The sequence below is a fragment of the Elephantulus edwardii genome, unplaced genomic scaffold (genome assembly GCF_000299155.1).
Source record: "Elephantulus edwardii isolate Elephantulus edwardi_28Jun2011 unplaced genomic scaffold, EleEdw1.0 scaffold00049, whole genome shotgun sequence".
Taxonomy (NCBI): Eukaryota; Metazoa; Chordata; class Mammalia; order Macroscelidea; family Macroscelididae; genus Elephantulus; species Elephantulus edwardii.
In genome coordinates, this window is record NW_006399799.1 from 5,459,518 (window position 1) to 5,473,751 (window position 14,234).

Consider the following 14,234-nt stretch of genomic DNA (forward strand, 5'->3'; position numbering starts at 1 on the left):
TGAGATGGATTGGTGCTGTGGCTCCCATGATGGAGCTGAGCATGCGGAGAGAGCAAGGATGGTGCAGGATAGGACAGACTTCAGGCCTCTTCACAGGGTCTTCATGAGTTGCAGTTGATTAGATGGTACCTAACAACAAAAACAACATCCATTTGTGTCTAAATATTTCATTTTATTTGTTTGATTTTTTGCATAAAAAGTTTTCTTTTCAAGGAGCCAGATTCCATGTCTCTGTTCAATTTCAAGGACTCTGTTTTCCTGAACTGTAGCTGGGGTTGTTGCAGCAGCAGGAGTTGTGGAGCCCAGGAAGCTGAACTGGCCACAATCCCACAATCGAGAAGTTGGTCCAGACCCTGATCAATGAGGTCTTTACTGTTTTTCTCCTGATGTATTCACTGAGGACCTTGTTAAGATGGTCACAATCCAACTTGCTCACACTACCAACATTTTCTTAATGTCCTTGGAGTTGGGAGAGGCATTGCTTGAGTGGACAGCACAGGTAAGAGGAAACCTCAGTAGTATAAGGCCTTATTCTTAAGTTAGCAGCAACAGGAGAAAAGCATATACAAGTTTTAAAAATAAAATGTTTTGGAGGGGTGATGTCATGGATATGCTCATTACCACTAACATGGTGATGGTTTCATGTGTTAAAATCTATCAAACTGCACGCTTTAGAAGTATGCAGTTTGCTCTCCACCAGCTCCGCGCTTGCAGTGTTCGTTCCAGGCATAGCAGAGTAGTTTGCAGACATGCCTTTCGTGGAACTGGATACCAACTTGTCCGCTGATTGCTTGCCTGTGGGGCTGGAGAAAAAGCTGTGCGCGGCTGCCACCGCCATCCTGAACAAACCCGAGGAGCATGTGAACATGACAGTTCGGTCCGGCCTGGCCATGACAGTGAACGGCTCTGCAGAGCCCTGTGTCCAACTACTGGTGTCCTCCATCGGCGTGGTGGGCGCGGCAGAGGAGAACCGAGGCCACAGCAGTTGCTTCTTCCAGTTTCTCACTAAGGAGCTGGCCCTGGACCAGGACCGGATCGTTATCCACTTCTACCCCTTGGAGCCCTGGCAGATTGGCAAGAAGGGGACAGTCATGACCTTCTTATGACTGGCATGGAAGACGTCCAGGGCATGTGAGCTGGCTGCCGCTCCAGAGTGGCCTCTCACCAGAGTGAAGGTTTCGTGCGTACCACTTTCTGGCACCCCCTCACGGGATGTGCCAGTAATCTCAGTCCCAGTCTTGCACATATCAAATAAATGGATGGAGAGTGTTGTTCTTAAAAAAAAAAGAAGAAGAAGAAGTATGCAGTTTATAGAATGTCATGTATAGCTCAATAAAGTGAGGGAAAGGGAAAAAGAAATCAAGTCCTCTGTAGACCAGGGACCGGAAAATACAGACTAGTCTACGCATGCTCAATTCTTCCTCCCTGCTCAGCAACCAAGTGCCTCAGAGTGAAGAAGGGCGTGAGCTGGCCTCAAGTGCTTCTTTAATTGAAGCAATCACACTTGGAAACTCGGGGCAGGATGAATAAAACTATTTGCTCTTCAGCTGAGTGCTGAAGAATCCGGTGCCAAAGGGGGCCCGGTCAGAGGCATCCTCATAGCTAGTACCCTCTAGACGAAGGAGCTTGTGAACTCTGCGGAGAGACACTTTCAGAGTGTGTGATGCCACTGTGACTTTGATTCAAAGGGTACAAGGGAGCTATGGAAGAACTTTAATCAGTTAAGTAATGAAATCTGGGGTTCTGTTGGGAAAAGCTTTTTGAAGTTGTGTAAAAAAAAAAAAAGGGATCTGAGAGGGCTTAGAACTGACCTGTTCAGAGGCTGTGGTAATACAGAAGCATTTATCCTATTGGTCTCTGCATCCTACTGTGCATTTTGGATAAAGGGGTCATATTTTACTTACTTCAGGGAGAGGGGAACATATTTATGTCTAAGTTGCCATTTTCCCAGACCCTATCCTTAGCAGTCCATTCATTTTTGTTGAAAAGTTGAATAATCTTGGGGCTTCATGGTTTGGAAGAGCTGGAATCCAAGGTCGTTTTTACTTAAAAAGCCTGAGGTCTTCTCTTCCAAGCATAATGGAAATCTGAGGATATTTGGTGTTCATTTCTTGATTCCTCAGGCTAATCTTTGAATTGACTTTGCCAGGCCTGTGATAATGGTTACCCATGGTGGGCAGTATTTGGTGGGCCTCCCTGATTAAAATAAGCTTGGAAGCAGGAGTGGCCACTTCCAAAATAGCTTGCCTCTGGAAACCCTATGAACTTGGAGAAATGATGAAAGTTATACAAGTGTTCAGGTCTTTCTTTCATAGGGTTGCTATGAGTCATCTACGACTTGACAGCACTTAACAACAGTAACAGCTAGCTCATTAGCACTCTGGAGAGATCCCTGACAGCAGATTTTCCCATTGTGACTTGTCTTTTGATTTCTTGACTGCTGATACCAAAGGTGTTGATTGTGGATCCAAGTAAGATCAAATCATTGACAACTTGAATCTCTTTTCCATCTAAGTTAATTATTGGCCTGGTGGTGAGGTTTCTTGATGTTGAAATGTAATCCATATTTTACACATCTATATACCTTGTGAAGAGGGTAGACACTTTCCTGGCCCTCATATAAAATACATAAAATAAGAAATAACAAAAGAATGTACCAGTTTCTCTGGTAGGAAGTCTTTAGGTGTCTTTTCCTGAAGTTCTGAAATTTTGCTATGCTCTTATGTGATTTTTCTTGTTCTTTTTCAATATGTGTTGTTGCTATGGCTACTCATACAACAGCTCTGAACCCTGCTCTATCCTGAGCCACCTATTACCATTACCCCAGTTACTGAATCGATCCATCTCACCCTGAGTCTTCCTCTCCTGCACTGTCCCTCTCCCCTCCCAAGCAGGATGTTCTTCTCCAAGGACTGGTCCCTCTTGGCCACATGCCCAAAGTATGTGAGATGGAGCCTCAAAATTCTTGCCTCCAAGGTCCAGCCAGGTTTCACTCTCTGTAGACCAAACCTGTTTGTTCTCCTACTTCAGCACCACAACTCAAAGGCATCAATTCTCCTATCATCCCTAGTCGTTGTCCATCTTTCAGATGCATAGTACATAATTGCAAAGACTATGGCCTGGATCAGGTGACTTTAGTCTCCAGACTGACATCGTTGTTCTTCAGTACTCTGGAGAGATCCCTGACTTTCCCAATGCAAGTCATCTTTTAATTTCTTGACTGCTGGTACCAAGAGTGTTGGTTGTGGAGCCAAGCACACTGAAGCTGTTAACAATCTCAGTCTCTTCACTGTTTGTCATGATGCTGCCAATTGCCCAGGTGCTGATTGTGGAACAGATAACTCTTCAATATGCTGAGCATGAAATTGTCCCCTTTTCTCTGGAAACTCAAGTCCTGTAGTTCTGAGAAAGTTCCCTGCATTAGATCTTTGATAATTTCTTCCATTTATTACTCTTGTCTCTTGAATCAGATCTTTATTTGGTTAAATATAGGATCTATTGAATTATTTCTCTTTCTTTGCTTTTTCTCTTCCATTTTCCATCTCTCTTTCGTTTGTCCTTTGATTCTATTTTCAGGGATAATTTCTACTATTTTATATTTTATTCCATCTAAGTTTAAAGTTTTTAGTATTGTAATATTTTCTTTTAACTTGTTCTTACTGTTATTCTCTATTATTTAATCAAAGTCAAAGTCATTGCTGTGGTGTTGAAACTTAACTCATAGCAGACCCTCCAGTGGGTTTCCTAAGCTGTAAATCATCTAGAAAAAGATTGCCCTTCCTTCTTCCAAGAAGCTCATGGTGGATTTGAACCACTAAAGTGTCATTTGAGTTAACAGTACAACTCACTATGTGCTAGGCCATCAGAGCTCCTCCTCTTGTTTAATAGAAGCAGTTTATGCTTTTCTCTTTTGAGTATATACAATGTAATTGGGACCAGGGTTTCTTGTGTCCCTTCTGAGTGATCTGCATTTTTGTTTGAATTGTGTTTACTGTTTTGGTCTATGGCTTTTATGCTGTAATCTCTTCCAATAATAATAGCTATCACTGATTGAACACTTATAATGTTCTAGACTTGGCAAAATTCTAGACTCTTTAAAATATTAATTTGTTTAAATTTTCTAACAAAGAAGTAAGTGCTATTACTTTCTTTTTGTAAACTCTATGATGAACAAACATGAGAACCTGGGTAGTTTTATAGTCATATTAACCTAGACAGTCTTGCCCAGTTCAGAACTTGACTACTAACCAAAAGATTGGTGGTTTAAACCCATCCTAATGTGCTTTGCAAGAAAGACCTGGTTATCTGGTGCTCTTAGAAGAAAGACTTATAGTTGAAATTAATTCCGTGCCAACGGGCTTGGTTTTGGGTATAACTGACTAGCCCTTGAGTCAGAGCTGATAGCTGACTCTCCAGTGGGTTTTCAGAGGTCGTAAATTGCATGGCAGTAGATTGTCCATCTTCCTCCTTCAGAGAAGCTGGTTAATTCTAACTGCCCGTCTTTGTGTTGGTAGTACCACGTATGCAATATATTTAAATATTTCACTAGATTTTATTTCCTGTTTTTTAAATTTAGATCTTTTTATATTCTTGTTCATGAGAGAGTGACCTGTAATATACTTTTCATGTAGTCATTGTTATATTTAAGGGAACTTTGGTGCATAAAGGGTTACACTGCCAGGATGGTGTTGAAAGAAAAGAAGGAAGCCTCTGCCTCTCCCAAAACTGAAGCCAAAGCAAAGGCATTAAAGGCCAAGAAGGCAGTCCTGAAGGGCATTCACAGCCAAAAAAGAAGATCCGCACGTCACCCACCTTCTGACGGCCTAAGATGCTGAAACTCCGAAGGCAGCCCAAATACCACAGGAAAAGCGCCCCAGGAGAAACAAGCTTGACCATTATGCCATTATCAAATTTCCCCTGACCACTGAGTCAGCTATGAAGAAGATAGAATATAACAACACACTTGTGTTCATTGTGGATGTCAAGGCCAATAAGCACCAAATTAAACAAGCTGTAAAGAAGCTCTGTAACATTGATGTGGCCAAGGTCAACACTTTGATTAGGCCTTATGGAGGGAAGGCCTTTGTTCGACTTGCTCCTGACTATGATGCTTTGGATGTTGCCAACAAAATTGGGATCATCTAAACTGAGTCCAGCTGCCTAATTCTAAATACAAATTTTTCTCACCAAAAAAAAAAAAAAAAAGTTACACTGCCAACCAAAGACAGGAGGTTCAAATCCACCAGTTGCTTCTGGGAGAAGGAAGGGCGGTTTTCTTCCTTGCAATATATAGCCTCTGAAAACTCACTTGAGAGTCAGCTATGCATATGTTCAGACTCAGCAGCAATGAGTGAGTGAATGTTATATTTAAGGAGCTCTGTGATGGCATTATTATTATTGTTAGAAATGCCCAGTTTACCCTCAGCTTTCAAGTAAATTATAAACACTTACCTACCAGGATCTAACTACACCAAGCAAAAGGCTCACTCACAGGTAAGACCAGACCAACTTTTAAATACTAAGACCCACCCACCTGATCCTGTTTGCCAACACAAGAGACTTCCCACCCAGGCTGATTGTTAACGAAATCAGAAGCTGGACTCTATAAAGGACCACTGTAAGTTGGAACTGACTCAACAACTGGATTTGGGTTTTGCTATATTTAGTATCAACTTTATACTAACTTGAGAAATATTTGATCTTCTGTTCTCCAGAAAAATTTGTGAAAGATAGAAATTATCTATTAAGCTTTGAATAGTTCACAAAACTCACGTATAAAACCAGCTGGAGGGTTATTTTTTTTCCCTTTTGTGAGACAATTTTTAGATACTAATCCGATTTCTTAAATATCTTAGAGAGATATAAACTGCTTATTTTAAAGTTATACTGTCTATTTATATTTCTTTGTGTTATGGTTCTTCTGTTTGTTTTGAAATTGCATAGCTGAAGATTACCCATCTTTCTCCTGAGGAGCCACTGGTAGATTCAAACCACCTACCCTTGGATTGGCAGTGCAACTCTTTACCCACTAGGCTACCAGAGCTCCCTACAAGGATCATTTTTATTTTTGTTGTTATGTGCCATCACAGTGACCCTGTGAACAAGAGCCCTGAACCTTTAACTATCCTGAGCAAACTTAATCATCCTCTATACACCTGACCCCTTTGCCACAGTCATTGTGTCAATCTATCTCGTCAAGGGTTTTTCTCTCTTGTGTTGGTCTTCTATCCTTCTAAGCATGATGTCCTTCTCCAAGGACTGACCCCTTCTGACAACATACCCAAAGTATATGAGATGGATTTTCACCATCCTTGGTTCCAAGTAGCATTCTGGTTTCACTTTCTCCAGGATAGACCTGTTGTTTGTTTTTCTGGCAGTTCATGGTGTGTTCAATACTCTTCTGCAGAACTACAATTCAAAGGCATTTATTGATTCTTCTTCTGTCATCCTTAGTCATTGTCAAGCTTTCAGATATATAGCAAACCATTGAGAAAATATCTTGGATCAGATGCACCTTAGTCTTTAGACTAACATTATTGCTCTTTAGCAGTCTAGAGAGATCTTTGAGAGCAGATTTTCCAGTGCATCTTATCTTTTGATTTCCTGACTGCTGGTGCTAAGGGTGTTGATTGTAGTTCTGAGCAAGATGAAATTATTAAGCTCAGTCCTTTTCTATCATCATTCTGCCTGTTGTCCTGGTGGTGAGAATTTTTGTTTGGATTTTTATTTTCCTGATGTTGAGATGCACGTAGGCCTTGGTCTTCTGTGGCAATCATTTTAAGTCCTTTTTATTTTTGACAAGCAACATTAAGTCATCTGCATAAATGCAGGTTAATGATGATTTTTCCTTCAATATTAATGCCACATTCTTCTTCATAAAGTCCAGCTTCTCGAATGAATTTATCATACAGATTGAAAACTATGGAGAAAGGATACATCTTTGGTACACTCATTTCTTGATCTTGAACCTTTTAATTCTGATCACTCCATCAATCAAATTGCGTGACATTAATCAGTATTTTATTCTCTCCCATTTTTTAAAATCCCACCTTTATTGACCTTTATTTAAAACTCCACCTTTATTGACCATTTATATCAAACAGTTATCACCTCTAACTTATCTTTTATTCTTTCTCACAGCAATCTGTTCCATTCTTAAAATATATTTCTTTGCTTATTTTTTTTATTGTCAGTGCTCCCTAATAGACTCTAAGACTCATGAGGTCAAGGGCTGTGTCTGTTTTGTTCTATATTTATTGAGTGGATTAATGAACATTTGTATTTTAGAAAGATCATCATGGATGCAATGAGATAATGTCTGTGAGAGGACAAGACTAGAGGTAGGCAGTTAGAAAGCTTAACCAGGCAATAATCAATGGTGACCTGGACTTGGATAAAGTAGTAGGGATACTGAAAAGGAATATATATTAATGAGTGCCCATGACATAAATTAAGTGGTATTTTTTTAATTTACAAATTCAGAATATTTAATAACTATTGCTGCTGTTGGGTGTTGTCTAGTAAATTACAACTCGTAGTAATCCTATGGCAACACTTTGAAAGCTTCCTTATCCTATACCATCTTCATGATCTCGCTCAACCCTATGATTACAGTCACTTAATTTCATTAAGAATTTCTCTCTTTGGCTGACTGTCTGCTTTTGCCAGCATAGTATCTTTTTCTAAGGATTAGTGCCTCTAAGTAAATTTCACTGCAGTTCCAAAGGCACATGGTTCAAATCCACCAGTGTCTTCTCAGGAAAATGATGAGCAATCTCCTTCTGTGCAATTAACTGCCTCTAAAAACCCAAGAGTGGTCAGCTATGAGTCAGTTCTGACTTAATGGTACACAGCAACAACGCCTCTAAGGAGCACTCTGGTTGTGCTTCTTCTATGACAAACTTGTTAGCTCTTTGGCAGTAAACAGGATATTTATTATGCTTTGCCAGCACTACAATTCAAGGATGACTTTGCTATCTTTCATTTTAGCCTCCGTATTCTACTTTTATATTGTTTGATTGAAACTGTGTACTCTCTGCATCAGAGTGACAAAAATTAAAAACAAATTAAAAACTAATTATTGTGATTATTGTTCTTGTTGTTAGGTGTTGTAGAGTCAAGTATGACCCATAGTGATCCTGTGAACAACAGATATGAAACTAGTCCTTCCCTGTGCCATCCTCACTCCTCTGGTGGTATTTTATAGAGTTCTGTTCTTGTCCTATTTTCTACTAAGGCAACATGCCCTCTTTTAAGGGGTCTCATTGTGTGATTTCTGTTACTATCTATATGCTTTCAACTCTTCAATGTAGATCTCTAAATGAAACTTCTTTTCTAGGTCACACCATATATCTGACTATGCATGAGAAATCTGTACTAGAATATCTTGCAAACACTCCAAGCTCAATATGTGAAAAACCACGCTCATTATTCTTCATGCCAAACTTGCTCTGTGTTTTTCAGTCTAAGGAAATGATAGCAGTAGCCTTCTCATTGGCCCCAAAGCCTGCTAGAGGACCACTTCTGTGACCCAGTCTCTGAGGAAATGATACAGAAGTATCAGCCTTTAAAAAAAAAAAAAAAAACTAGTGCGTGCGTGTGTGTGTGTGTGTGTGTACTGTCAAATCAGATCTGACTGGTAAAGGAGGAGATTGTCCCTCCTTTCCCGGCAGAGCATCTGGTGGATTTGAACCGTGTGCCTCTGGGATTGCAGTGCAGCTTCTTGCCACTAGGCCACCAGAACTCCCCTAAGTATCAGCCTTTTAATGGGTGGGACTAACTAATTTACTTTCTTTTTATTTTCCATTTTTCAAGGCCCCAAAGCAAGTAGTCATGAGAATGGATGGCACTATAGAACTGTAACAATGACCTACCTCAGAAGCAGAACAGAATAGAGATAAGGAAAAGAAGGAATTATCACATATTCAGTACCTTATATTGGTGCTTGGCATTTGCCATTCATTCATTAACTTAATTCTTCCACAACCATACGAGATTTTTATAGATGAGGAAATTACAATTGGTAGTGGGATAGTAAGAAGCCCTCGTGGTGCAATGATTAAACACTTGGCTAATAACCAAAAGATGGACAGTATGAACCTACCAGATTCTGCACAGGAGAAAGACACAGTAATCTGCGTCCAGACATCTGCTTCCATAGAGATTACAGCCTTGGAGACGTTTTGAAGCAGTTCTAGTCTGTCTTAAAATGTTCCTGTGAGTTGGTGACAGTATTTTATTTTGGTTTTTTACAGTCAGAATAGGTCTCATTAAGAGATAATGTCTGCATGTGATACAGCAGAGATTTGACCTAGATTCATCTGATCGAAGTGTTTCCATTCGCAGTGGCATAGAATTATAAATCAAAGAGCAGGAACATTGTGATGATTGTTGATAAATAATTTCAAATTTCTTTCCCAAGGATCATGTTGTTGATGTTGGTGTTGTTATGTGTCATCAAATCACCTGCGACTCATAGCAACTGAATGTACAACAGCTCTGAACCATGCCCCATCCTGAGCCAGTCTCATTGTCTGCAACACACCTATACCCGTTACCCCAGTTACTGTGTCAGTCCATCTCATTCGGGGTCTTCCTCTCCTACACTGTCCCTCCACCCTTCCAAGCATGATGTCCTTCTCCAAGGACCAGTCCCTCCTGGTCATGTGCCCAAAGTAGGTGAGATGGAGCATCAAAATCCTTGCCTCCAAAGTGAATCTTAGTTTCGTCCTCTCAAAAACAGACCTGTTTGTTCTTTTGGCAGTCGATGGTATGTTCAATACTCTTCCCCAGCACCACAACTCAGAGGCATTGATTCTTCTTCTGTCATCCTTAGTCATTGTCCAACTCTCTGATGTATAACTAGTAATTGTGAAGACCATGGTCTGGGTCAGGTGCACTTTAGTCTCTAGACTTATATCACTACTCTTGAGCACTTTGGAGAGGTCCCTGACAACAGACTTCCTCATTGCAATTTGTCTTTTGTTTTTCTGACTGCTGGTGCCAAGAATGTTAATTGTGGAGCAAAGCAAGCTGAAATTGCCAACAACTTCCATCTCTTCTCCAGCTACCATGGTGCCACCATTTGGTCCAGTGGAGAGAATCTTTGTATTCTTGATGTTGAGCTTCAATCCATACTGAAGACTACAGTCCTTGACCTTTTGCAGCAAGCACTTCAGGTCCTCCTCAGTTTCGGAAGCAAGATTGTGTCATGTGCATATTGCAGGTTGTTGATGAATCTTCTGATCCTGATGCCACATTCCTCCTCATAAAGCTCAGCCTACTGAATAGTTTGTTCTGCATACAGATTGGAAAAGTGTGAAGAAAGGAATGTGCATTCCTGATGCAGTTTTTTCCTGATTTTGAACCATGCAGTGTTTCCTTGCTCAGTTCCAAGGACTGCTTCCAGGTTCAAGTATAGGTTTCACATGAGTACAATCAGGTGTTCTGGGATTCTAATTCTTCTCAAGGTTAGCCACAATCTGTTGTGATTCACACAAATACCTTTGCATAGTAAATGAAGCACACAGATAGACATTTCTCTGGTACTCTATGTTTTAGCTAAGATCCTTCTGACATTAGCGATAATGTCTCTAGTATCGTGGACTCTTCTAAATCCCTTGTGTACTGATTCCATTATAATACCTTTATCATTGACTATATAATAAAACTTTTTTTGAAGGTCAATATACTGTACCACATGACATTTAATTATAACAGAACAGAAATTAGGTGGACTTCTTTTGAGGTCAGTATACAGATGGCAATTCATTAAATAATGAAAATCATGTTCCTTTCAAGCTGAAGAATATCAAACATACTTTAGAGAAGACAATAGCTACTACATTGCAGTTCTACAGCATCATTTGGAATTTCCAAAGCATTGTGCAAACACATATCTCTTTTTAAAACATAGAACTTTCAGGGAGGGAGGGAGGAAAATGTACAACAATGAATGAACAAAAATCCAACTTTTCTATAAATTTTCATTAAAGCACAATAATGATTAAAAACAAAGAAATTAAAAAACCCAGCACAGCACTTTTGTAGTCACTAATTTAAGCTATGCATACCTCAGCACGCTCATACACATGTATACATGCACGCCTGCATCAAACACACACACGAGAATATAACCAAGTTGACATAGTAACAAGTCTTGATAATTATTTAGAATAAAAGAAGCTTTTCTCTAGTCTTTGCCTTGGTTTTATTTATTCTAACATGATGCCACAGTGTATAATATCGTTATATAATTCAATAGTGAGTTCAGCATCTAAAACACAGAGTGTGGTCCCATGGCCATAACTCAACAGTATCAAACATTTGGTTATTTATGACATGTGAAATTTGCTCTTAGAAGCCTTAGCACCAACAATTGTACTGGATGCTCTGTATATGCAGATACACATATAAAAGAAAAACTTCAAAATGACAACTCTCAGCTCTCAATTATTGATATCAATAGGTATGATTTGAATTTGAATCTAAATATAATTAGCATCTTTTTTTATTAATTTCTATGAACATCTACAGAGATTTTGGATTTCCATTCATTCATTGTTGCATTTTTCTCCCCACCTACCCCAACCCCACCCCCAGTTCACTCTTCTCCTTGAAAAGCAAAAGAAAAACTCCTTCTTTGGTATACAATCCCCTCATATACCCCCACCCCCACTCCCATCCCAAGTATACTCCACTCTGCAACCTTCATTCCAGACTCTTATGATACTCATAATGCCCTAAAGTATATTACTTTTAAACTATTCTCTCCCTCATTGGCTTCAATGCAGTAAACATAATTTATCCAGTTTTTCTCAGTCTTACCCTCACCCTGATTTCAGCCTCATTCTACAACAGTGGCACCATATAGTATTTGTCCTTTTGTTATAATAAAACTTTTAAACGTTAATGGATAAAATATTGTGCTTTCATGCTTGGTAAAATAGAAGGTTGACAGAAAAGAGGGTCTTTATTGAAATTGGTTGGCACAGTGGCTGTAACAATGGCCTGACACAGAGCAGAGACTATGAGGATGGCACAAGAGCATGTGGCATTTTATATTGTGTCACAACAGAACCAGATGAAATTAAGTCGATAACATCAGAATACTATGAGTCATAGGCGACTCGAGGGCACATAACAACAACAACAACAAGGTCAGCTCTTGGAAAACAAAAGTCTAAATATTGTTTTTGTTCAAACATTCTTCTAGGTGGTATAGCACTGTCTGGCCATTTGCTGTACAGAAGTAACTAACTCGTGGTTGCTGTGATGCTGAACAGTGTGACCCTAATGTGTCAAATGTGATAATTGTCACCCATGATGGACAGTGTTTGGTGGAGCTCCACGAATAAAACAAGCTTGGAAGCAGGAGTGGCAGCCACTTCCGAAATAGCTTGCCTCTGGGAACCCTACGAACTTGGTGAAATGATGAAAGTTATACAAGTGTTCAGGCCTTTCGTTCATAGGGTTACTATGAGTTGCCTACAACTCGACGACACTTAACAACAACAACAAGAGAAGAAATGGATACATTTCCTGAAACTCATCCCTTACCCAGATTGACAAGGACAGATATAGAATACTTGAACAGACTCATCACAAAAGGAGAAATTGAGAAGGTCATATATTGTGTATGTAACATGACTGTGTAGAGCAACTCAGCAGCACCTACTAGCCTTACTATTCTACATTGTTTTTCTTTCTTTGTATATTTTTCTTTAATTTTTCTTATTATTAATTTTAATGAAAATTTACAGGGACTTTGGATTTCCATTCATTCATTGTTGCACTTTTCTTCCTGCCCACCCCTCCTCCCCAGTTCGCTCTTCACTTTGAAAAGTAGAAGAAAAATTCTTTCATTGTTTTTCTTATGAATGGATGATAACTAAGTGCTTCTATCTGTGCATACTGCCCTCTTCCTTGGCCTATTCATATACTGAGGTGATGTTTATTGTAAATATATTTTGGTTTCTACTGTGCTTCCTCATGATTAGTGGAAGAAGGAAAGAACAATCTCTTTCTTGTCATACATGGCCTTAAATGTCAGTGTTCTAGAGTTCAGAGGCCTCCTTCCTAAAACTTCTGGTTGTTCCTATTCACCTGGGCAAAGTTTAAAGGTTCGGGGTCTTCCATGTGTCCTACAGAAGACTCAGGGAAATAAATTTGATTCTGGATGACACAGAACTTAATCTAGGTGGATCTATACTGTGCAACCTGCCATGGGTGTCAGAACCAGGGACAGCTCCTCTGGTCACTTTTGTTGCCCCACCTCTGGCTTTGGCCAGTGGGAAAGTGGTAGATCTGGATATGGTCTTCTTCTCTAACCAATTTTTTCAAAGCTTCTTAATTTCAACTTTCAGCTAGAATATCACCACTCAAAATGCCTAACCTGTATCTAATTTGTACAGTCATACTCTCAGCAAAAACTGCTTAGTACCCTTGTCTTCTTTGACTTGTTAATTAATGCTTGTTCATCCTCTAAGGCCAGTTTAGATAGGCATATCTTCGAGGAAACCTATCCTGAATAACATAGGCTAGCTTAGACATACCTCCTCTTAGTCTCCATGTCACCCATGTTTGTCTCTGTTATTACAAACAACACTGCACTGAAATTATAATCTAGCCACAGCAATAGTCATTCTTTCTCTTATCATTGTTGTCAAGTTGGAATCAACTCAAAACTGATTCTTTATTGACTTTTCAAGGTTGTAAATCACATTACAGGAGATTGCTTATCTTCCTTCTGTGCAGCAGCTGGTGGGTTTGAACCACGAGAGAGGCAAAATCTTTGGGTTAGCAGTGGAACACCCTACACAACTTGAGCTCCCTATGATACCTTTTAGCCAAATAAATTAAACACGTAGAATATTGTCAGTCAAATTGAACTATGTCATAATTGTAAAGCTTCCAAAGCAAATTATTTGAGAAGCTGGACTCTATGAGAAAGAATGTAGCATCAAGGTCAGAGGAAGACTCATCAATAACCTTCATTATGCAGATGACACAACCTTGCAGTAAACTGAAAGTGAGGAGGATTTTAAACATTTGTTGCAGAAGACCAATTAATTCAGCCTTCAATATCAATTGCAATCTCGATGTCAATAAAATAAAAATTCTTACCACTGTTACCTATAGGCAACATAATGATAGATGAAGAAAAGCTTGAAACTTTCAACCACTTCATCTTGCTTGTATCCACAGTAACATCCTGAGTACCAGCAGTCAGAAAA

General features: G+C 39.5%; 1 protein-coding gene across 1 annotated transcript; it reads left to right on the forward strand.

The window, feature by feature from the left end:
• The first annotated feature begins 749 nt into the window (after positions 1-749).
• LOC102851669 (D-dopachrome decarboxylase-like) lies at positions 750-1,106 on the forward strand. Its single transcript, XM_006886440.1, has one exon. It carries the CDS (start codon positions 750-752, stop codon positions 1,104-1,106), a length of 357 nt encoding a protein of 118 aa, XP_006886502.1.
• Positions 1,107-14,234: the final 13,128 nt, after the last annotated feature.

Coding starts and splice junctions, on each gene's coding strand:
- LOC102851669 (XM_006886440.1), top strand. CDS start 750: ATGCCTTTCGTGGAACTGGATACCAACTTGTCCGCTGATTGCTTGCCT.